The 25,521-nt window shown below is 39.0% G+C and overlaps 1 protein-coding gene and 3 non-coding genes across 11 annotated transcripts; all 4 read right to left on the bottom strand.

Moving 5' to 3' along the window:
• Positions 1 to 1,427: 1,427 nt before the first annotated feature.
• Positions 1,428 to 21,210, bottom strand: KANSL2 (KAT8 regulatory NSL complex subunit 2). 8 transcript variants are annotated; one of them, XM_015065812.3, is made up of 10 exons: positions 21,063 to 21,210; positions 20,253 to 20,511; positions 19,278 to 19,456; positions 18,619 to 18,733; positions 13,236 to 13,399; positions 12,844 to 13,010; positions 11,876 to 11,972; positions 8,181 to 8,332; positions 3,086 to 3,205; positions 1,428 to 2,410 (listed from the first exon to the last, which is right to left on the bottom strand). In XM_015065812.3, the coding sequence occupies exons 2-10, from the start codon at positions 20,501 to 20,503 to the stop codon at positions 2,279 to 2,281; spliced, it is 1,377 nt and encodes a 458-aa protein (XP_014921298.1). In that variant the 5' UTR covers positions 20,504 to 20,511; positions 21,063 to 21,210; the 3' UTR covers positions 1,428 to 2,278. The 8 variants fall into 8 exon arrangements, with proteins under 8 accessions (XP_014921298.1, XP_014921295.1, XP_053082156.1 ...); XM_015065809.3 differs by having other exon boundaries at positions 8,079 to 8,332; XM_053226181.1 differs by having other exon boundaries at positions 12,844 to 13,006; positions 13,232 to 13,399.
• LOC113593124 (small nucleolar RNA SNORA2/SNORA34 family) lies at positions 2,613 to 2,747 on the bottom strand. The gene has a single exon (XR_003413184.1). It is a non-coding gene; the product is annotated as a small nucleolar RNA SNORA2/SNORA34 family (small nucleolar RNA).
• LOC113593123 (small nucleolar RNA SNORA2/SNORA34 family) lies at positions 4,174 to 4,306 on the bottom strand. Its single transcript, XR_003413183.2, has one exon. It is a non-coding gene; the product is annotated as a small nucleolar RNA SNORA2/SNORA34 family (small nucleolar RNA).
• Positions 11,648 to 11,784, bottom strand: LOC113593122 (small nucleolar RNA SNORA2/SNORA34 family). The gene has a single exon (XR_003413182.1). It is a non-coding gene; the product is annotated as a small nucleolar RNA SNORA2/SNORA34 family (small nucleolar RNA).
• Positions 21,211 to 25,521: the final 4,311 nt, after the last annotated feature.

Here is a 25,521-nt window from a genome sequence, read left to right on the forward strand (position 1 = left end):
TAGAAGCCCCCAAGAATACTGGTTCTGCAGACTTCCCTGAACTGTATTTGCAGAGGTGGCCCATCACTCCCTAGCAATACCCTCATGCAGGCAGGCTCTCTTAAAGAAAGCCTTCCTTACACAAAGCTGCCTCAACCTCATCTCTCTTCTGCCAGGCCAGTAACCAGGGTTAAATCCCAGCATAATCCAGCTGGAAATGCAGTGGGTCAAATAAGGAAATTGTACCACAAACGAACTAAGAACTAGCTAGCATATACTGGTAGGAGGCAGGGGAATACCAAGGGTATGCCTAATCAGGGGCACCAGAACATAAAACTGGGTAAGTCATGGACTTGGGAGCATGTCCTCAGTACTCAGGATTTAACATCTTGGCCAGGAGCCCAGGGAATGGGGTAAACTAGCTTCCAGGGAGCCTTTCAGAAACCTGAGGAAAAAATGATGGCAAGCACTCAGCAAAATGAAAATGCCAGAATTGCCCTGGCAGAAGGCAAAGCAATCAAAAGGTGCAGGGAGGAGGATATGCCAAATTGGGTCCATTTTGAGAGGCCCAAAGGACATCCTCATTCACCAAAGCCATCAGGTAAGCAGGACACCAATATTACTAAGTTCAGTGCGCCTTCTCTGGAGGCCAGGACCGAGCTTGGTAATACCCGTGAAGATCATGGGGCTACTAAATAAAGGTGGGCAGCACTTTCACTGACAAAAGTCAAGGGACAATTACAGGTATACCTCATTTTATTGTGCTTCACTTTATTGCACTTCGCAGATAATTGCGTTTTCTCACAAAATGAAGGTTTGTGGCAACCCTGCATTGAGCAAATGTATTGGCACGATTTTTCCAACACCATTTGCTCACTTTATGTCTCTAGGTCACATGTTTAATTCTTGCAGTATTTCAGATTTTTTCATTATTATATATGATCAGTGATTAGACTTGCTGAAAGCTCAGATGATGGTTAGCATTTTTTTAGCAATGAAGTATCTTTTAACTAGGTATGCTCTTTTTTTAGACATAATGCTACTGCATACTTAATAGACTATAGTATAAACATAACCTTTATATGCATTGGGAAACCCGAAAATTCACCTGGCTCTTTATCTAGATATTTGTTTTACTACAGTGGTCTGGAACCTAACCCACAATACCTCTGAGTTAAGCCTATAATAGATAACTTCTAGCATAGGTAACTCAAACCTAAATGAACTTCTATGTTAACCCTATCTTTAGATTCATCATCAAAATGATCTTGACAACTTATGTCTCTCTCAGTGATCTAGCATCAGGCCCGACTTCAATGGAAGTTTTACATATATATATATATATTCCAAGCTCTGGAGAATTCTATGATAACCAGACATTAACTGGGAGAAAGAAAGGCAAGTGGAAGTAGGGGACACAGAGAGCAGGATGAAAATAAGGAAGATACTTGGAACTAGTAGGCTTTAATAAGGAAGTTCCACCCCTTTCTACCTACTTCTTACAGGTTTTTATGTTATCCTCCAAACCAAACCAATTTACCGAAAATGTATCTACTTCTTGGAAAGGAAGTTTATCTGTCCTGTTTTCCCTTTCCCATCAGAGACAACTCCCTAAGGACTCCAAAATATATATATGTTCACAAATATAAACAAAACATGCATTCAAGTGATTGTTTTACATTTTCATAACATTTTAACATTTAATAGAAACTATATACAATTTTTTATTGTATCTTACATAAGATAGCCACTACAGAAATTTACATAGGTTAGAAGCAAGATGGATGGTTAAGGAGGGCCCAGTCCTGTGGGCTATTCTCAGAGGTTATAGGTCAGAGTTCACTGGAGGGTTGAGGGGGGGTTCAGATTATCCAATCAGGTGAGAGGTGAAGAAAGGCTAAAACACAAGCCATTAGATAGAGAAAATCAAACACTGGGTTTCATCAATATCCGAAGGGTACACATCTCCTGCCGAAACACCTATGTGGATTTATTCCAAGACTTGGGAATTCCCATTACAAAGATGTCTCTCCCCTCAGGCATGGTCCCAAATACTCTCTCAATCCCAGCAGCTCTGACATGAATCACCGATCTCTCTTCCTTGCACAGAGTGAGAAGCCATCCACAACCTGTAGACACTACTGGTCCCTTCCCCCCAAATTTGGTTTGACTACAGCACTCAATAACCCAGAGGAAAAACAACGTAATCGGAGTTGTCCTTCAGTGAGAAAGAGTCATAAATATTTGTTTAAAGAATGGAAAATTCAAATCCTCCAAAGTCAAATGGTTCCCCAAACAATCAACTGATAGAAGAAGGTTCTGGCTTCCCATTTGCAGTAGCCACTCCACTTTGAGGCAGTGGTGCAGAGACTTTCTCAGAATTTCGAGACCCCTGTGATCTGCACCCATCTCCAGCCATCTGTATCTGGCCCTGTTAAAAGAAAATCACTTTGGTTACAAATCCATTCATTAGGGTCTGAAACATGAATCTGAATTATCAAGATCAAGACAGCAGAAATAAAACAACTCTGAGCAGATGCTCTTCCCCATACGTAACAATCTCTGACCCTTGGGAGTAAGCAGTCATTAGCTATAGCATTCCTGAGGCTCTCCCAATGGGAAGGAGAACTGTGGGTTGTTTCTTCCAATGAAACAGCCATTCTTTGCTGAGACTCCAGAACAGCCAGCAAATCACAGGAAGATAGTTCTTTGGGCCTCTGCTTGAAACCAACAGCATAGTACAACTGCTAGTCTTCAGTCAGGGCCACTGGTACCCCACCCAAGAATCAAAGAAAGAAGCCATATCACATTACTTGTCCATACTCTATGAGAAAAACAATTCCAGTGCTGAACCCTCCCTTTAAAAAGAACCATTTATGTAGACTCCTTGTCTTAACCTCTTCTAGTTAACTACATAAACAGTTTCCTGCTCTCTGAGATTCTGGGACTAGTGTCCATCAGGTGTTCTCTCTAAGGGCCCATCTGGAGAATTGCCATCTGGGGCACCTTACAGTCCTCTTGTGATAACAACCCCACTCACTGGGAGTACATGCTAGCCATAGCCAGCAGGGAGACCTGTGTCTGGACGGGGTTGTTCTTCACTTGCCAGAATATCCACTGAGCCTTCAGCAATTTCTTTGACTGAATGATCTTCAAGGGTTAGTGAAGGATCAAAAAGCAAGGGTGAAGGAGGGCACTGCATACCATCACCCACAACATCCAAGTCCTAGGAAAAGAAAGAGAAAAGCCTATCAGGAACACCAAGGGAACCAATAAGCTTAAGTTGGCATATTTTTCAACAAACCTCAAAGCAATTCTCCCATAGTTCCCTCACCTCCTTGCCTACTTTTAATAAAAAAAAGATTTTTCCCAAATGTCTAACAAATGGGGTAAGATCCAAAAGCACTAAAAACTTTTCCTTGCTGCTGAGTATAAAGCACAGACCACTACAGTAGCTTAAACCCATATTTTCAAATTGAAAAATTCAGAGACAGAAAGAATAGTAACTGGAGGGAGAGAGGAAGCAGGAGTTCTAGTTCAACGGGCACAGAGTCTCTGGGCTGATGGGAAAGTTCTGGAGATGGTGATGGTTGTGCAATACTGTGAACGTACTTAACACCACTGAATTATACACTTAAAAATGGTTGAAACAGTCAATTTCATGTTACAAATATTTTACAAAGAAACTCTATTAAAAAGAAAGCATATTCCCTCTAAGACTAACTGTAATCAAGATCTACATTCACCGATGTTGAATATAATATACACAATCAGCACAATCACAAACTAAAATATTGCTTTAACAGACTGGACAATATGAGGGGTGCCTGGCTGGCACAGTCGATATAACATGCGACTCTTGATCTCAGTGCCATGAGTAGCCCATGCTGGACACAGAGCTTACTACAAAAAAAAAAAAAAAAAAAAATTGGACAATAGAAGATTGCTTGATTAATGCCCTAACAGCCACAGTGAACTACAAAATTCTATTCTGATTAAGTCCCTATCCCCAAACAGCAAATCCCTGATTTTTACACATACTCCAGTTGCTAAGAGAGAGAGACAGGAAAAAAGCAAAAAAGGAAAAGGAAAAGGAAAAGGAAAAGGAGAAGGAGAAGGAGAAGGGGAAGGGGAAGGGGAAGGGGAAGGGGAAGGGGATGGGGAAGAGAGAAAAAGTACGAACAATTCTATAAACTATGTTCTTCCAATTGAACTAGCCATTCCCATTGGGGTGCTGAATGGCTAACAGACCACAGAAACACATTACTCTTGGCTCCTGTTTGAAACCAACAGCTACAGCAAACCACTGGTCTTGATTCAGGGCCTAAGCATTGCAAAGCCATAGACAATGTGTCAAACTGACTTTCATGCCACCAAGAGTCTACTGCTAACCTCTCCTTCACAAGAGTGAATATTACCCAAGGGTTTCTACTCCCCTACACCCAATCCACTTAGCCCCACAAAGCCCCAATAGAGGCTCAAAGTTTCCAGTAATCTAGCTTCACAAGAGGCTTAGTTCTATGCTTTTAAATTAAGTCTAAGAATATGAAACCCTTTCCCTTTCTTTGGTGTGCTAATCACACTTCGCAATAATTAAGGTAAAGAATATAATTAAAGAATGTACTAGACTTAAAGCTGATCAATTAAAGCAGAAATTTGGAAAAGGGTACGGCCGGCTAACATCTATTTCAGATGTGTAAGAAACTTCTGTACTATTCACAGAAACCAGTGTTTGCACATGGTTAAGCCTGCGAACTATTTTCTCCAATTCTTTTAATATGCACATTATACAAATAATTAACATGGAATTTAAAAGAACCCGTTTAGGTGGTACACCACAAAGTTTCCAAATCTCAGGACGACAATGGTAAAGAAATGTCTTCAAAAACAAAATAGATACTAAAAGGCTTTTCTCACATAGTTATGTTATCTGTTACAAGAATTAAAATTGGGGGAAAGAACCTAAAACAAGAGAGGAAGAAGGGATCAGCAGAAATGCCTATCACAACAGCAATATTCAGAGATATAAATCCATCAGGACACAAAGAATATATATTTTGTTCTGATCTCAAAAATCACACAAAAAGAGAGGAACCTCAAAGTAATAGAATTAAGGTATTAGGTACTTGCCAAACATCCTTGGATCAAAGCACAGAAAACAGGCAAATATAACACCCAGGTGAAAGACTGAATTTTAACCTAGATTAATACCTAATACCAGGTCTTACCATAGGTAAAGTTACCAGAAATTATTAACAAGTTATAGAAATGGTATATAAGGCAGAATATAGGTTACAAGCTAAGAATGCTTGGTGAAATTCATACAGTTAAGAAATCATTTTTTTCCCAGCAAATTTTTTATGCTAATAAATATATCCAGAATTATAGGACAAAATTTCTTTTCTAAAACTGGATTTTGTTTCAACATTTTCTGGAGAATTTTTACCTCCAAAGATTAAGAATAAAACTAACTTTTAATGACCAATATGGTTTATCAAAAGTACATTAATATGAACATAATAGATGTTCAAGTACAAAATGGAATGTTTATCATTTTTAAATCTCTAATGTCAAAGGTCCATCTTAAAAACTCACCGGATTCCCAAAAATAAGGGGTTACTTCTCATACATTCTTTTTAAGTTTATTTATTTTGAGAGCGAGCAAGCACGTGCATGAGCACACTCACAAGTCAGGGAGGGGCAGAGAGGAGGAGACAGAATCCCAAGCATGGTCTGCACCATCGGTGCAGAGCCCAGTGCTGGGCTCGAACTCTCGAACTCATGAGATCGTGACGTGAGCAGAGATCAAGAGTCAGACTTTTAACCAACTGCACCACCCAGGCGCCGCTCCCATACATTCTTTTTAAAAAATCCAAACAACAAATAAGAATTAACAGATTTGATAGTATATTTTAAAATATTTTTTAAGATTCCTTAAATGTCAAGCTTCACCTATGATCACATCTTATAATCTCTAATGTTTTGTGAAAAATTCTCCAAAAAGCAATACTGAGATGGCAAAAACAGGTGAAAAGGGAAAAGCAAAAAGGTCAAACAGAAATGGTTCTAGGAAATTAAAATCAGATGATATAGAATTTACTAACCTAATACATCTATATAAAATACACTTGCTACTTTCTACATATGTACATTAGTACCTGAAAGGAATCTGGTGATGTGCTTATTAGGTTAATTTTTAGACCCTATAAAGCTGCTCATGTTACTAAAAGTTAGGAAGAAAGGGGAAAGGAAAGGAAAGGGAAAAGGAAAAGGAAAAGGAAAAGGAAAAGGAAAAGGAAAAGGAAAAGGAAAAGGAAAGGAAAGAAAAGAAAAAAGAAAAGGGCACCTCTCTGCATTTTCTTCACATTTAAAATGAAGGAAAGTGGACAAACTCTGTCCTTATCAATCTAGGACTATGTATTCATTTACCCTCTTCAACATAATCTCTTTGGAAAAATTTGGAAAGCACTTAAGTATATAATAAGGTCCCTTTCTAGTTTTCATATTCTATGAAATCTGTGTGAAAAATTTTTAATAAGAATTAAGATTACAATAAAAATTGTAATTTTATTATAAATGAAGTAATGAAAATCAAAACATAATCAAAACAGGGGGGTTATGGAAAAAAATTAGAATCAGTTTATTCTTTTGTTTTTTAAGTTTTTATTTATTTTGAGAGAGAGAGAGAGAGAGATATCTCGGGGTTGTGGGTTTGAGTCCCCCATTTGGTGTAGAGATTACTTTAAAATTTTAGGGGCGCCTGGGTGGCTCAGTCGGTTAAGCGGCCGACTTCGGCTCAGGACATGATCTCGTGGTCCGTGAGTCTGAGCCCCGCGTCGGGCTCTGTGCTGACAGCTCAGAGCCTGGAGCCTATTTCAGATTCTGTGACTCCCTCTCTCTGACCCTCCCCCATTCATGCTCTGTCTCTCTCTGTCTCAAAAATAAATAAACATTAAAAAAATAAAATAAAATAAATAAAATAATTAAAAAAATAAAATTTTAAAAAACGAGCACACCTGGCTAGCTTAGTTGGGAGAAGCACGCAACTTTTTTGTTTAAGTTTTTTTATTTTGGGGTGGGGCAGAAAGAGAGGGAGACAGAGAATCCTGCCCAAGCAGTCTATGCACTGTCAGAGATCATGACCTAAGCCAAAGTCAGATGCTTAACCGACTCAGCCACCCAGGTGCCCCAGGATCTTTTTCAGATATTACCCTGTCCTGGTATATCCCCTTTTTTAGCAAGAAATACCCTTGAGGCCACTCAAACTTTGCTTCTACCCTTTGCAAAAATCTTAAAACCTATATTCAATCTTCCATTTAGATTTGTCACATTAAACATGACATGGTTATATACAATACACCTTTTATTATGAAATTCAGAAGAATTATCTTCAGAATATATAATGAAGACCTTTATCCAAAGGGCTAAATATTAAGCAAAGTGCTAAGCTAGAGATGGTGTGTCAACTGATGCCTGAAGTTAGACAGTAGGGTAGTGCTAATTAGGGAAACGAAATCAGAGATGGGTTTATGGGCTGGGACCAATTGAGGAACAAGATTCAAAAAGTAGTGTACATACTTAAAAGGCTATAAAAATAAATAAAGAGATCACTGCTGTTCTAGTCCATTCACAATAGAATCTATGATAACATATCAAAAATAAAGCCAGTAGCCAGAGCCAAATTTACAGTCATTTTCTGGGGGGCACGTTAACCTGAAAACGAAACCTTTACTACAACAGAACGAAAACACAAGCTTACAACTGTCAAGAGCAGATCTCAGAATCCATTTGTATTACTAAGATTCTAGTGAATCACTCACCTTGTGGGTACCAAATTTCCTGGCTACACCAAATCCAACCATAATCTTAACTTTCCAATTTCCCATAGGTTACAGTTTATTTTCCTTATCATTCTTGCAGAAAAACTCTTGCCAATTTAACTGTCTCTAAATCAATATGTTAACATACAAATACAACCATACGTATATCATTTCAAAAACTTATCAACTCTCCTGGCCACAAAAGACTAACCTAGTCTCACCATTAATAAATAAGGCCTTGCCTCAAGGGCCAACCAGAGCAGAGCTTCTCTAACTTACATCACTGAACTCCAGAGGTAAACTCTCAGTGGGCTGAAGCTCGGCAGCACTCAAGTACAGATCCATGGGGCCGGCTTCCAGATCGTGTGGCACAGACAGTACCTGCTCGGGCTTATACATCTGAGGAGGCAACTGGAAATGCAGTGGGCAGCAGGGATCCTCAGAGAGGCTTACAGGAACTGGTTTGTTGCAGGGTACCTCTTCAGACCCCTGGCAGCATTTGAAGAGAACCTGATTCGTGTCCTGACAAATATCTGTAGAAAAACGGTCAAGGGAAATAAAATGGATCTATCGGAGGCACAAAATAGGAAAGAGTTGTCTGCCATGTAAAATTCAAGGTGTGGACTACGGAGACAACTGGTTACATTTGAAACAGAACCAAACCCAGTTAGCAATTTTTAAAGTTCTTCTCAAAATAAGTGTCATTCACTAGCATCTAATTCTAGCTCAAACAGTAATTTAAATCTAGTCCCCAATCTACACTTCAGGATCCCAGTCATTTAAACCAGAGACATTAATCTTGTTCTCACTGAGGAGAGTCAAACGCAAAACATTTGAAAACAGTGCTAAGCAAATAGCAGTAACAATTCTAGGTCTCTACACCTATTCAGAAGAAACATGTTATGGCAAAAGCAGGTGGATAGCTTGCAGAGGCGGTACCACCTCCTTCCAAGAATCAAGACACAAATGTTTCTGCTGTTAAGCAGACTGGCAAAAGATTACAAAAACTTTTTGAATTTTATTTCCAAACTGTTTACATGTTTTATACTTAAAGCAGCAGAGAACTGGGGAAAATAGAACCTCTAGTAACTAGGGATCTTATCTTGACAAAAAAATAAAAATAAACTTATTTTATTTCCATGCCCCTTTCCCTTTTGAGGGGGTGGGGGTACTAATGCAGGGAGTTGTATGCTCCCCCAGAGAGAAAGGAAATAGAATTTCCCATGGAAAGGAACTACTCTAGGAACATTTCAGGAGTACTAACAATTACTTCTATTAAGAGTAAAACAGAAAAGGGCCAGTTTCCAAGTTAAAGAAGCTCTGTAAAATGAATCAAAATTAAAATCATGCTTAGGTAAAATAACAAAATTTAGTTCCAGTTACCCTATGAAATAGTTTTTTACTCAAATGATACCACTTCTTGAAATCTTAACTACATGTTTTTTCCCTAGATTAACAGACAACTGTTATTTCAAATGTGGGTTTATTTTTAAACCAGAAAGCTCCATTTCCTATAAACTACGTGTACCCAGGATTATAGAATTATGAGTAAACTTTTCTCCCACATTTTGTGATAATTCCTAAAAATTAAAAAAAATCTAACATACAATTTATTTTTAAACCAAGTAAAACTTCTTGAATAAGCCATTTTTCACAATCACTTCTTGGAAATCTAAGGCAGGGTTTCACACCCTGGCACTAGTGACGTTACTGGCTGCCCAGTGCACTGCCAGGTGCTTAGCAACACTCTGGCCTCTACCCACTAGATGTCAGTAGCATCTCACTGTCACTCCTGAATTAGAACAAGCAAAATTGTCTCCACACATTGCCAAATGAGGATAAAATGGCACCCAGTTGAGAATCACTCCTCTAAAAGAACAGTAAATAGTACAAAGTAAACAGTATTTATTGAATGAAAACGAACAACCAAATGAACAAGCACATGAATCTAATAGGAACAATCAGATTTGCATTGCTTAAGAAAAATCTAAACAGTCTCCAATGTGCTTAAAAAGCCCAATCTTATTAAATTATTAATACTTAAGATCAACCCATTAAATTAAATGTTTTAATCAGAACTGTTTTCATGGAATTCAAAGAACTTTCATAAGTCTCTTATTTAATACAATATATATATCTTGGAAAAACCCTCCCCCCCATCCTCCTCCACCCCCTTTCCTTTCAGATGGGGACAAGAGAGACAAAGAGAAGGGAATGGTTGACCTACAACTAGAGTCTGGGTCCTTCACTTTCAGTCCAGTGCTGTCTCCATTAGACCAGAGTAAAGAGTTAACAGGTCACCAATGGCAGTCGCATCTTTCTCTGGGAGAAGGACTTAAGGAAGGGTAAGCGACTTAAGCAACTATGGAGTGGAAAGGAAAAAAGCATAAAACAAAAAAAATCATACTTCCCTTCTCTTTTCAAATACATTTCATTTTCAACTCTGCTTTTTAAAATATTAATATTCTAATAAGCTATTTGAGAATAATACTGTAAGTCTAAAATACTCCTTAATATCTGTAAATTGAGTTTTTTTGACTTATAAATTCAAGCTCACTGAAGAAAACCTGCAAGTACAAGGCAGAGGAATAAAGGGCATTCACAACCCCACCTTCCAAAAATAGTCAATTTTTACTTCCCCTCCCAGGATTTGATTATATGGAATTCCATACCCTATTTTTGTCACTATCAAACATTTTCCTATGTCATTCATTAATTTTATTAAATAAAATGTTTAACCCCTGACCTATTCCATATTATATAATAATTTTCTCCTTTGTTCCCCATCTCAGAATTTCAAGGCTGTCTCTAGTTGAGTTTTATGTAAAAATATTGGTCTTTGCATTTGATTATCTCCTTAAAATAAATTCCCAGAGGTGACATTATCATATCAAAGAATATGAATACTGTCAAGCTGCTTTCTAAAGTTTGTGCCACTTGATCTTCCCAATGACAGTATTTAGAAGGATCCATTTCACCATAACCTCAACCTGAAATTCACTCAGTAAACATCATATATATACAAACATCAAATTCATAGATTAAAATTTTCATTTCCTATTTCATTTATGTACAGTGAAAACACTTTTCCACTATTAGCCATTTCTACTTTTAAATCTGTCCACCTTTGCCCAATTATGTTTTGAGCATTTATCTATAGTTTTTAATTACCTTGCACAAGTATTTTGTGTATTAAGGACAGTAATCCTTCATCAGACATTTATTGCAATAATTAATAAACTAGTAAAACATTCAATAAATAGAATAGAAAAGTCTTCTTTTCAAAGACCAAGGTTCTCCTTTTTCTATTAAAAAGATATTTTATTTTCCATATACTTTATATCTCTTTCAGGCAAATGAAATCCATCAAGATTTATGACTTTAGATAATAGTATTTAACAAGTACTTTACTGTGAAAGCAACTTACTCGATATCCATAATAAAGATGCACTTTCACAATCGAATAAACAAGTCAAAAAGTCTTATAACCTGATAGTAAATGTGACCTCGTAGCCGAATCAAGAGATGCTATGATGGTTCAAAGGCAAACTAATTGGGAGGGTAGGGGTGGGAGCATTCCATTTTTGGAAATAGATAAGCTTCCAATTTGAATAAAGTCTAAAATACACAAATTGGCCATACAAAAGATTAATTCTCAAAGGAAGGTCACAGTTCAGAACCTATTGTTTTTTTGGTGGAAAACCCACAGTAAATTTTTTTTTTTGGTAACTGGACTTAACAGTATTATAATTCCAATGAACAAGTTCTATCAGGGATCTCTATAGTTTGGAATCCCAGTATTAATCAACAACAAATAAATATTAGCCCACACCTATCTCTAATGACTCAGATGTTTCTTTCTAATGAACTGACCATTACATTTCCAAAGTTCTGAAATGGCCAACAGACCATAGAAAGACATTTCTTTAGGCTCCTGCTTGAAACCAACAGCTTCGACAAACTGCTGGCCTTGATTCAGGGCCAAAGGAAAACAAAGACCTTCAATTAAGCAAACTATGAGATATTCCCACCAGCCTTTAGTCTAGCTAGCAAACTGAAAGGAATAAAAAAGATACGGGTAAGGCAGTGTCTGGTCATTGGAAGAGACTGATTGGAACATCGAACATCATCCACAAAGGCCAAGCACCTCTGACTGGAACGAGTCGTATGAGCCTAAAATGGAGAAAATAAATAAACGTTCAAAAGAAAATACAACCAGTTATCTATGACAATACTAACTTATAACATATAAGGTACACCCTTAAAGGCTAAAGAAAAAAAAACCCTCAATATTTGACAAAATTTGACAATATTTGACCCTCCCTCTCCCTCTCCCTCACAAGACTATATGAAAGGAAAAAAAAGTTAAAACCTCATGTTCAAATAATGAGTCAACCCTAATCCAAAATACTTCTCCAGATTATAAGAATGTGATCAGCCTAATGGTTTTCAAACTATTTTGTCTTTTAGAAACGCTTCCCCCCTTTTTACGGCTTGAACTCATAACCTCAAGATCAAGAGTGGCATGCTCCAAAGACTGAGCCAGCCAGGCACCCTAGCAAACCACTTTTTAAAACTGTAATTTTATAGGTGCCTGGGTGGCTCAGTCAATTAAGTGTCTGATTTCGGCTCAGGTCATGCTCTTGCAGTCCATGAGTCTGAGCCCCACATTGAGCTGTGCTGACATCTCAGATCCTGGAACCTGCTTCAGATTCTGTGTCTCCCTCTCTCTGCCCTTCCCCTGCATACTCTGTCTCTCTCTCTCTCTCTCATAAATAAATATTAAAAAAAAAAATTTTTTAATTGTAGTTTTATGTGGAGCCTCAACAAATAAAACAGATAAAAATGGAATTATCATTGAGGCAGAGACCAAGGGCTTAAAAAACAAATTAAGAATGATCACTTAACTGTGCTCTTTTCAATTTACCCCACATCCAATTAAATTAAGTCAGATTTCAGAGCCAAGACTATACAATATTTTGACTATTTGTGACTTTGTAAACAAAGCAAATATATGCCCCTTAGAGGTATAAACACAAATTACCTGTTGGGCAGCACCATCTGTGGCCAGCATTCTGCGTTCCTTCAGCTGCCTATGTAATAAGGCTTCCACTCCATAGCGCTGACGATACCGCCGAAGACATTTTAGACGCTTTAAGTTCTCTCGTTCTTTGGCCAAAAGTCCCTCTGGGCCAGTCAGGAGACTACTACCTGGTGAGTCACAACAGTCAAGATGCTATGTGCCAAGTAACCAATGAAGGATGGCTTCCCCAAATTAAGAAGAAATAAACTGGGAAATCTTTAGCCGTAAGACAGCCATCTTCAAAAGCAAATTTTTCACTCCAGGTACCAAGACAGAAATACATCCAAGTACTACCAAATGCACATGTTGAACCCACAATACAACAGCTTATTGGAACTTAGCATAAAACTTGCCTAGAGCTTCATGTTCCACTTTGCGATTATGTAAATAACGTCGCTTCTTCTCTTTGAGCAGATGCTGAAGTCGTTTAAACTGATCGATGTACAAAGACTGCAACCGAATTAGTTTCTCACGCATAATCAGGGCAACTTCTTCTGCTGTATAAACACCAGCATGTCTACAATGAAACAGAATTCAGCAAAGCATAAGAAAACACAATAAACCCCAAGCTTAAAAGGAGACAAGGGTAGAAGTGAGACTTAACCTTGTTACTTAACAAGAAGTCACCCAACTACCCATCAACAGATGAAGATAATGATGTGGCATATATATAAATGGAATATTTACTCAGCCATCAAAAAGAATGAAATCATGCCATTTGCAACGTGGATGGAGCTAGAGTGTATTATGATGCTACACAAAATAAGTCAGTCAAAGAAAGACAAATACCATATGATTTCACTTATGTGGGATTTAAAAAACAAAACAGATGAACATATGGGAAGGGGGATGGCGGGATGCCTGGACAGCTGGCTAGATAGATAGATAGATAGCTGGCTGGATAGATAGATAGACAGACAAAAAAGAGGGAAAGAAACCATAAAAGACTCTTTAACTACAGAGAACTGAGGTTGCTGGAGGGGAGGTGGGTGAGGGATGGGCTGGAAGGGTGATATGTATTAAGGCGTGCACTTGTGATAAGCACTGGGTGTTATGGATCTTTTTTTTTAAGTTTACTTATTTATTTTTGAGAGAGAAAAAGAAAGAGAAAGCACATGCGCACAGAAGGGGGAGAGCCAGAGAGAAAAAAATCCCAAGCAGACTCCACACCATCAGCACAGAGCCCGATGCAGGGACTGAACTGATGAACTGTAAAATCATGACCTGAGCAGAAGTTAGTCATTTAACCAACTGAGCCATCTAGGCGCCCCAAGCATTGGGTGTTGTATGTAAATGATGAATCACTGAATTCTATTCCTGAAGCCAATATTATACTGTTTGTTAACTAACTAGAATTTAAATAAAAATTAAAAAATAAAAAAGGACTCACCACTGAGACAATCACCTTATTAAATATGAACATTGTCATGCAACATGCAAGTTGTTATTAAAAAACAAAACAACAGGGGCGCCTGGGTGGCGCAGTCGGTTAAGCGTCCGACTTCAGCCAGGTCACGATCTCGCGGTCCTTGAGTTCGAGCCCCGCGTCAGGCTCTGGGCTGATGGCTCAGAGCCTGGAGCCTGTTTCCGATTCTGTGTCTCCCTCTCTCTCTGCCCCTCCCCCGTTCATGCTCTGTCTCTCTGTCCCAAAAATAAATAAACGTTGGGAAAAAAAACAAAAACAAAAACAAAACAACAAAGAAAATCTCCAAGTATGGATGCTAATGTATAATCTCACAATATGAGGAAGGGGAGATGTTTCATTATTTTCCCCAGTTATGTTACATTATGTTTAAGAAAAAGTGAAGATATGGAACACTCAAAAATTTTTATTAATCTACATTCTTACCCCATTTCATAATTTAGTCACTTACCAGTCAGGACAGCTTAAAAGTATTCAATTTAGTAGCATTTATATCTTAATATATTTTAAATGAAGTACAAAAGGTAACAAATAATTTCAATTTCTAATTTAAAATACATTTTTTTTTTTTTTAATTTTAAGTAGGCTCCACACCCAGCCCAGAGCCCAACTTGAGGCCCAAACTCATGACCTGAGATCAAGACCTAAGCTGAGATCAAGAGTTGTACATTCAACCGACTGAGCCACACGGATGCCCCGTAATTTAAAACACATTCCTATATTGGGGTTTACGTGGGCCCTTAAAACACTAGTCCACAAAGGCTATTCACTGTCCTCCAGCTCATTTCCTTGACAAATTTCTCAAAATATAGTACCCTAGGTTAACCTTTAATTGCCAAAGATCTAGATCCACACCAATTTTACTAAGCTTTGCCACCAATTATAAACAGAACTTTTTAAAGTTATTGTGCTGATTATGAGGTCACAAAGCCAATGAGTTAAATGGCGGTTTAAATGGAGACTTTCCAGACTGATTTAAGTAACTCAAAGAGAAAAGACTAGTTGCAAATTTGAAAGACTTTTGGTTCCATTTGCCTTGTGTGATCATTAAACAGGAAGAGCAAACTAGGTATGTACCTTGACTTGCTATTTTCATTCTGAGTAAAAAATTATTTCCTTCACTTAAAACACAATGCATGCAAATTACATACTCTAATTTTAGGGGCACCTGTGTGGCTCAGTCAGTTAAGTGCCCTACTCTTGATTTTGGCTCTGGTCACATGCTCACCGTTGAGCCCCATGTCAGGCTCTATGCTGACAGAGCAGAGCCTGTTGGAGATTCTCTCTCCCTCTCTCTCAGCCCCTCCCCTGCTCACAATCTCTCAAAACAAACAAACAAACAAACAAATATGGCTGTTCCAGACATTCATGGCTAGTTATTAAAATCATGTTATTAAAACCAGGACACACAGGTGGCTCAGTCAGCTAAGCATCTGACTCTTGATTTTGGCTCAGGTCATGATCTCACAGCTGTTGAGATCAAGCCCTACATCAGAATCTATGCCAACAGGGGGGCCTGGGCGGCTCAGTCAGTTCAGCTTCTGACTTCGGCTCAGGTCATGATCTCACCATTCATGAGTTTGAGCCCATATCAGGCTCTCTGCTGACAGCTCAGAGCCTGGAGCCTGCTGCGGATTCTGTGTCTCCCTCTCTCTTTGCCCCTCCCCCACTCGTACTCTGTGTCTGTCTCAAAAATAAATAAAACATTTAAAAAAGTTAAAAAAAAAAAAAAAAACTATGCTGACAGCCAGAGCCTGCTTGGAATATTCTCTCTCAAAATAAACAAACATTAAAAAAAAAATTTTTTTTAATAAAAGCATGCACCAACTTCCCTTACTCTGATACTCATAAATTTAAGTCCGAGACTTATTATCTGAATGCATCTTCAACAAAGAGGGAATCATCTTACATTCCTTGTATATTAGTGTCTCTTATCTAAGGGCATTCCTCCAAATTTATTTTAATAACAATGAAGACTCAATAACTTGAAATGACCTTTACCAAAACTAACTCTGAATGCCTGTAGAAGTCATATGATAAAAATTACTTTCTAAAAAGGGAACGATTGAACAATTACTCTTTTTTTTTTTTTTTAACTTTTCTTGGCTGGCTGTTTCTGTTGTTGTTGTTTATTTTATTTTAGAGACAGAGAGGGGGAGAGGGGGAGAGGGGCAGAGACAAAGAATCTTAAGCAGGCTCCACACCCCATCTTACCATCGTGAGATCAGGACCTCAGCTGAAATCAAGAATCAGATGTTTAACCGACTGAGCCACCCCGGTGCCCTTAACAGTTACTCATAGGCTAAAACTTCACCAGTGTTGGATGTTGTTATAAATGGACTTTTCAGATTCCTTTTTTTAAAAATTTTTTTTTTTTTAGCATTTATTTATTTTTTGAGAGGCAGAGAGAGACAGTACGAGCAGGGAAAGGACAGAAAGAGGGAGACACAGAATCCGAAGTAGGTTCCAGGCTCTGAGCTGTCAGCACAGGGCCTGATGCAGGACTCGAACTCACCAACAGTGAGATCATGCCCTGAGCCACCCAGGTGCCCCTCAGATTACTTTTTACAAAGCAATTAAGTAAATGGTTACTTTGAGGGAAATCACATACACATACCTATAAGGGGGAAAAGAAACTGCCAATATTAATCCTAGTTAGGATAAAATCTCTAATGACATCGTCATAAACAATACAAAAAGCACCCTCCTGGAACAAGCAAATGAAGACGATATATGCTGTAAATTGCTAATGATCCAAAAAGTGGTCCTAGTGACAATAAAACACCGGCACCAGAGATGAAATTAAAAGAATTTCATTAAATACTCTTTTATTAAATTTAACAAGACAGTAATATGCAACCACATTAACAAATTTAATACTCTAAGACATTTAACAACTGTATTTACATCCCTAAAAATGCAAATATTTTAGGAGGTCAAAATTTTTTGGATAATCTCATGGGGGAATTAAGGAAAGCCTTATATTTAGTTGCCTAATAGGTGACCATACTTGGGGCTTTACTTTCCCCCTTGGAATGTTCCTTTTAGGAGAAATTGACACCAAATACCTAGTCCTTTTAACATTTATACTTCTCATTAAATTAACTGGTATTTTTAAGCTACACTAGCATAAATGTGTCCCCAAGAGACTGACCCACTCTAGATTACTACTGACCAAATCAAGTTTCTGGACCTTCAAAGCTATTTACCATACCAAAGGACAGTCACTTTGTGACCCTACAGAGCAAATACCTCTTCAAAGCAGCAAGTCTGGCGTTTCCAGAAGCACAATGGGGGGGAAAGAATGTTTGATATTAAGTTACCAAGTAAATAAACCAAATAAACCGAAGTTACTATGAGAAAATTCTGCTAGATAATGACTAGATAATGAACATTCCTTTGCAAACTACTTAGATAGAACTTTCCAATAAGTACTTCCTGAAGAGCTGACTACACTGACATTACTCAAGAAAAATAGACACAATTATTATACTCAGAAAATGTAAACCTAAATGACTTTTTATGAACAGACTAGAAATTCATTACCCCTCCCACTATTTATAATACTTCTATGCAAACTGTCAGTGGGAAGTATTAGACAGTAATCAAAAAGAATGAAGAAAACAAAAAAAGAAAAAACTCAAGTAAACACAAACCATGAGACTTTTGAGTGGCAATGTTTTTGTTTCTGTAACTCCAAGGTGACCCCTGGGTTAAATGAAGAGTAGAACCTTAGTTAAGATATAATTACATACACATATTACTCACTTCTGGTTTCTACCTCAGTTTCTCTTAGCCATGAAACCAAAGGGCACTCTTGAACATCTTTTTATTTTTCCACCGGGGGGGAAGAAAAAAAACACTCATAAAATGTAACTCTGAAAAAAATGTATTCAAATACAATCACATTATTGTTCCTGAGATTTAAGCCAAGAATCCACTTACATCAGTTTCCTCTTCTCTAACTGATCTAAGCCATTTCTCAACCAACCTCCCACTCCTATGTCCAAGAAATTTCCTATTTTCTCCCCTATACTTTCTCATGTGTAAAATTTGGTACCTAAAAACTTCCCCAAATTCCAAGGCTTCCAAACAAGAATCAAATTTTGCCTTGCAGCAAGATGGTGATGAACCAGGACACTTTAACATACGGAAGCTATTAAGCTATTACTGCTCACAAATAACTAAGTTATCTTCAACACGGCTAGGTTATTAACCTATTAATAGTTTACTATAGTTAATTAACAGCATTACTGTAGTCCACACACTGACTCAAAAAATATTTAAAAGCCTTATGTGGAGTTACAACTTACTTTAGGGGATCTTCTTGATCACTGTCTATGCTATCAGCTTCACTGTCAGGGTCACCTCTCCATGTCTGATCCACAGTAATGGGTTCCTGCTCCCCATCACTCCAGCTGTCTTCATCTGAGGCAAGGAAGGGAGAGCAGCCATTAAGACTTCCCACCTCTGTAACTCCACCACACAAAACTAGATTACTTAACACATCAACCCAAACCTTAAAATTTAAAACAAAACAAACAACTCCCCCCCCACCTCCCAAAAAAAAATTTTTTAGCAGAAAGGCACTGGCAAATAAAGTCAGCTTAAAAAATACAACCCAGGTGAGAGTACTTATAACATAAAGGAGGTAACCATGCCCTCAAAAGGACAGAAAGGTCAACTCAAAATTACTCTTGCTTCCTGAAATTACCTTGCCTAACAAAGACAAGCATAAAAACAGCTATGAAGGAAACAGTCATAAAGTCAAGAAAGTAAACCCAAGCACAGGCTACTGCAAACTGAAAAGAACTGGTGAACATAGCAATGCTGGAATTCTCATCAAATTGTCAATGAATTAATTACCGTATTATCACGTGTCATATATGTTCAAGATACTGTGCTAAATAAACCAAAATAAGTTCTTTAACTTACTTTTTCCTTTTTCATTCTAAGGAGAGAAGATCCTTACCCAGAATTCGGCTGGCTTCGCTGCGGCTACTTTCTGGAGTCTGAGACCCCAGCTCTGTCTTAGCATAGGAGCTCAGCTGGCACAAGAGTGTTTCACCCATAGGCCCTGGATTAGTCTTCTTCATTTGAGCATGAAGTGCCAGGGCATTCCTACGGGCATGTTCAGCACAGAAAGACACCCTAAGAAGACAAAATATTAACATTTTATACTCAGGTCCCTTCTTGAAAGAGTTCTACCATTTTCACTGTCACTAATCTTTAGATCATTTTTAGGAAATTAAAATTACTATTACCTTCATTTATAAATTAAAAAGGCCAGTGAAGCAGAGTAATTTAACTAGCCCAAGGTCAACTCATTTGGTATTACTAAGGGGAAATGCAGGTATCATAATCTGGTGCTTCATTCATCAAACAAAACATTCCAACTATAAAAACGCTGACATCATCTTAGAACAAATCAAAGAGATCCTCTTTCGTCTTTCAAAATTGGTTCTGGAAGGCAACTCTACACTTTAATTCAGTATCAATCCACTGAAGGTAAGATGTGGGACACAATTTTAAAACCAAAATATACATGCAGAATTAACTAGCCAAGTTATGTGAATACTTTTGCTTCTATGATGAAAGCTATAAAGCTTTTCTGGGGAACCAGAATACACATACACGCAGTTTTGCATATTACTTAACAAGGATCAGGGATGACCCACAGGGCCATGGACTCCAGAGTTAAGAATAATCTAGAATATCCCTTTATTTTATAGACAAGAGAAAAGGTCTAAACAGATTAATTGAGTGGACCAAACGGAAGTGGTCTCTCCAGTTTCCAACGTTTTTATTTTTTCTCCCCAAGGATATATCCATAACCCCAATTTTACAAAAATCCCAGATATTCCCAAGCCCACAATATACCACATCTCCCCTCTCACTTTAAAACTAAAAGTACAAACGACATAGATTATTATCTACACATATATACCCATCTTTCTTCTCAGGCTTTGGAGCAGCACTGGGACATCTTTTTCCATTCTTCGTCGATATATAACTACACTGCTTGAAGGGTGCATTCTTGTCTTCAAGGATATGCTTAATACAAAACTCCTGCCCCTCCAGACGAGGTTGCGAGCATGGGCGATGAGTGAATGAACAAGACAGAGGCTCCTGAGACCTGGGCACTGGGGTTATCCTCCCCCGATTGGTCGGCAAGACGTGGATCCGAATCCTGTTCATACCAAAACCTGCAGGGTCACACACACAAAAAGCCCTTACCCTTCCCGAAAATTCCTGCTCTACGACATCCGGGCAGACTGCAGATAGTTTCCAAAGGACAAGCAGAAGTCACGCTCTGTAACTCCCCTCCGCACAGGTCTCCCCAGGCCGTTAGACAATTTGTCTCACTTCAATCTCTGCGCCATGCCCGCCCCCACCCTGAACACAAGCATGTCGTATCTCAGACTCGCATGGCCGGCGCACGAGGAAGGAGCGCCCGCCCCACGCGGTGGCGGCAACGCCGCGGCGCCGCGCCCGGCCTCCGCCTCCGCCTCCTTGCACGCCGCCTTTGTCCCAGCCCGCCTCAGAGCTCACGGCTGGGCCCTGCCCGTCCTCGGCCGCCTGTGCAAGCGCCATTTTGTCCTCCGGCTCTGGGCACCGGAGAATCTGGCTTCTGGGAGCCCAGAGCAGGAGAGCGACTTCCAGACTGTTTGAGACAAAGTAACAACTCGGAGAGGGCAGGAGGAGCGAAGCAGCAGCCTAACTGTAGAAGAGAGATCAAGCACCGCGGCTATGTTACCTGTGCCGCCGCGCCGCGCCGCTAGGCCTCTGCCCGCGCCAGCCGCTTCTAACTCGGCCCCGGCTCCTTTCCAGGCTCCCAATTCCTGATTGGCTACTGTGCCCACGGCGGTGTGTCACCATTGGCCGAGGCCAGCTACCTATCATGTCTGGGGGGGCGGGGCGCTGAGAAAAAGCGCGGCTGGGGTGGCTAAGAAGACCTGTCCGTCAGTCAACAGCTCCGCCCCGGGGAGGGTGAGGTTGAGGGTGAGCTAGCTGCCGGAGTCTTTGGCGCGTGGTGGTGGTGGTGTTTTTTTCTACGTCACAGCGTGGCTTCCTTTCGGTATACTTGTGGGACTACTTTTGGCCGCTGTGTGGTTCTAGGGTGCTGTTACCTCACCGTCCCTACACAGCGGGTAAAAAAATCAGTCATATAGAGGCCAAAGGATCACGATACAGTTGACTCTTTATACAGGAAAAATCTGTAGTTTTCTTTTGTGAGCAGTTGGTTTGAGTACGGAGTCTGGGAAATTAAACACTTGATTTTTCAGAGCAACCCTAAGAGGCAGAGGCTATTATTTCCATTTTACAGATAAGATAACCAAGGAATAGAATGGGCCTAAGTCTAGTAAATGGCAGAAGGAGAATTTGAACCCAACCTTCATTCTTTATCCCTTTATAGTACAGAGCATTGGACTGAGAATAAGGAAATATGAGTTCTGGTTTAGGCCTTGGTTATTGAAAATTCTCTACAATTTCATGCTAAATAATGGAGGTATATAGAAATGGTAGACACAATCCCAATTTTATCATACGTTAGCAATTTTTAGTTAAAAACATCTTTTTTCATCACCACACCTCTTGTAGAAATGAACCAACAATCTTTCCCTCTAACCCTTTTGGATCTTTTTTGCATCCCAACATTCCCAAGCTTCTTTATCTAGTGTCAGTTTCATTTAATGTTTCTCCAGTACCAATGAGCAGGTATGATTCACAGTGCAGGTGAGTATAGAGAATCTACAATGCTCAAACAACAGCAGTCAGCTTAGTCACAAGTGATTAAAACAAAAATGGGAGGTGGAGTAGGTAGAGGAGATGCCAATGCCAGATTAGGGCATCCCTAGAAGGCCCATTACTGAAATTCATTCAACAAATATTTACTGAGTGCCTAAGTGCCATGCAGTAGACATACAGAGAGAACAAGAAAGATAACCATGCTCTTTTGAAGTAAACATGCTTGAGCAGTTTGGGATTGTGGATGCAATACAAACATAATATTAATAACAACTGTGATTTGTACACATAAGCAAACACTCCAACCTTCAAAAGGGGTACAAAGAAGATATTTGTTATAAACACTCTATAACTCCAAACTAACTGGAGGAAACCACATTACAGAAAATATGTGAATCAGAATCTGCAACCAAGGACACCTGACTGGCTCAGTCAGTAGAGCATGCAACTCTTGAACTTGGCATTGTAAATTCAAGCCCCACGTTGGGTAGAGAGATTACTTAAAAATAAAACCTAAAAAAAAAAAAAAAAAAAAAAAATCTGTAACCAAATGTGGTAATATCATAAAGGGATATTAAAACTCTACTATACTGAACAATGAAAAGAGGTTTTAGGAACTAGATAAGGATACAGCAGACTTTAATTAGGTCTACCATAGGTCTTAGTTGAAATAAAACCCTCCTGCTAAATCCAAGAAAGGCAAAAAAGTTGCTATGTAGAGCCACTTCCTTCTAAGTGAGTAAGAGGGCAGATATTATTGAAGGGTCAAGATGTTAGCAAACTTTTTGTGCTGTTTAACAAAGTAGATGGCTGTTTGTAATCCACTGAACACTCTGCTAGATATTAAATAGGTTAAAGTGGACCTGAGGATCTTTGTAAAGAAAAATTGGCAAAGATGAATTTTTTAAATTTTTTTTATTTAAGTAACCTCATTTGGGGCTCAAACTCATGAACCCAAGGTCAAGAGTCGCATGCTTTCCTGACTGAACCAGGAGGCCCCACAAAATCAGGTGCCCCACAAAAATGAATTCTTGAGAGTTTTTCAGAATTTGGAGTTTTGGGGACCAATCCTAGAGAAAGGTATGTGTGTGAGACAGAGACAGAATGAATATGAATGAATGCCAAACTCCTCCTCTTTCTATAGTCATCCTCCTCTCAGTATGACAACTCCATTCTTCCAGTTGGTCAGGCCAAGCACTGGGAATCATCCTTGACTTCTCTTCCAACCTTACAGCAGATCCTATGGCTCCATCTTCAAGATACGTAATTTCTCACTACCTAGTCCGAGCCACTCTCATCTGTTACCTTAATTATTGTGAAAGCCTCTTTAGCTTTGACTCATGCAATCCATCTTAAATACAGCAGTCCAAATGAACACTTTAAAACCTAAGCCAGATCCTGTCACTTGTCAGCTCAAAGCGTTTCGATGGTGCATTTCACTGTCTATATAATGGCTTACAAGGCCTTATAGTATCTAGCTTTCCATTGCCTAACCACATATCCTACTACTCTCTGTTCCTCACTTAGGTCCATATTAGCTACACTGGCCTCCTTGCTATTTCTCAAACATGCCAGTGTATTCTCATTTCAGAACCTTTGCACTTGTTTCCTGGAATGATCCTGTAAAGTTCTTACCCCAACTATTCTCATGGCTTGCTCTCACCTCTTCCAGATCTTTGCTGAACTGTAATTTCATGAGGCCTTCCTTCCTAGCCATCTTATTTCCAATTTCAAGAGCCTTACCTACACACACACAAAACATCTCTATCCCTCCTTCTCCCCTTTACATTCTCCAAAGTCCTTGTCATCTAACATACTAAGTTCTACTTACTTGTTTCCCCTACAACTACAATGTGTAAGTTCTGTGAGGGAAGGATGTTTGTGGTTTACCGCCATATCCCCATCAGTAAGCGGTACACAGCACTTGATAGGTATTTTTTTTTTAATGTTTTTATTTATTTTTGAAGGAGAGAGAGAGAGACAGCATGAGCAGGGGAGGAGCAGAGAGAGAGACACAGAATTGGAAGCAGGCTCCAGGCTCTAAGCTGTCAGCACAGAGCCCGATGTGGGGCTCGAACCCACAAACTGTGAGATCATGACCCGAGCCGGAGTCAGACGCTTAACCGACTGAGCCACCCAGGCACCCCTGATAGGTACTATTTTCTAATGAAGGAATAAATGTAAGGTAGAAAAGTGCCTGAAACTACTCTTCAGAAAAGGTTGATTTAGTATTCAATTTTAACTTGCTTTTATCGCTGTGGCTTTTTGATTACCTGTTGGTTTTGTGTTATGTGAAATGAAGAAAAGGTGCAAAAAGGTAGCACGCATAGGACAGGTGACATAAACCACGAGTTCAGAAATAGGCCCCAGAGCTACAGATTGCAGTGAACACATGCCTCTTATACAGTAAATGCAATCCACAGAAGGGGCTTCAAACTTTCCTCAGAACAATGAATGATAGAGATCAAGCCATTCTTATTCAGCTATCAAGTGTCATGGAAACCATCATCACATAAACATTAGAAGATGAAGCCTAATTCTATCAATTAGTTAAACAAGCCCTATGAATGGGGATCCAGTTGCACACCACCTTTATATTGATTTATACCTCATCTATTCCCAAGGATGACAGTCGATAGTAACTCTAACAAAGAGAAATCACTAAACTTATGATTTTGTAGTATCATCCATCCTTACATTATTTCTCTTCTCTTCCATTCAAACCAGACCAGAATGCTTAAAATGTCAGCAATTCCCACAAAAGTTTTAGGAGAGGTACAGCAAACAAAAATCCTAAGTTGTCTTATTTTAGAAAATGGATGGATGACCAGAACTCAAGTGATTTTTTTTTCAGAAGTGTACATCATTCTGTTAAATTGATCTTTTTTCCTTGTAGAGTTTACTTATTTTTTAGAGAGAGAGAGAGAGTGGGGGAGGGGCAGAGAGAGGGTCCCAAACAGGCTCTCCACTGTCAGTGTGGAGCCCAAGTCGGGGCTTGAACTCCCAAACCGTGAGATCACGACCTGAGCCAAAATCAGGAGTCCGATGTTTAACAGCCTGAGCCACCCAGGAGGCCCCGCCTTTTAGTTTTTAAAACTATAGCTTCCGCTAACTTTGTTATAATTTGGGAGTATTTTAGCATAAAATCCTTTCCCTTTAAATGTGTAATTTACATATGTGTGGTTTTACATGTCCCAGAAAGAATATTCACTATCAATTTTTCCAAGCACCACCAAAAATACTTTATTGAGTGAGGGTTTTTTCCCCCTCTGACTACATCATACTACCATACTACCGGGTTCACTGTGACCACCAGATCTTAGGTCCTTCCAATGAACTCAATTCACACAGGATCCTGTGTAGTCAGAAAGTACATACTACTACCAAAACTAAAAACTGTAATCATAACAATAAGGTGACAGTTAAAGACTAATTTGAAGACTTAGGACACATAAACAACAATCAGA

Source organism: Acinonyx jubatus, chromosome B4, assembly GCF_027475565.1.
Source record: "Acinonyx jubatus isolate Ajub_Pintada_27869175 chromosome B4, VMU_Ajub_asm_v1.0, whole genome shotgun sequence".
Classification (NCBI taxonomy): domain Eukaryota; kingdom Metazoa; phylum Chordata; class Mammalia; order Carnivora; family Felidae; genus Acinonyx; species Acinonyx jubatus.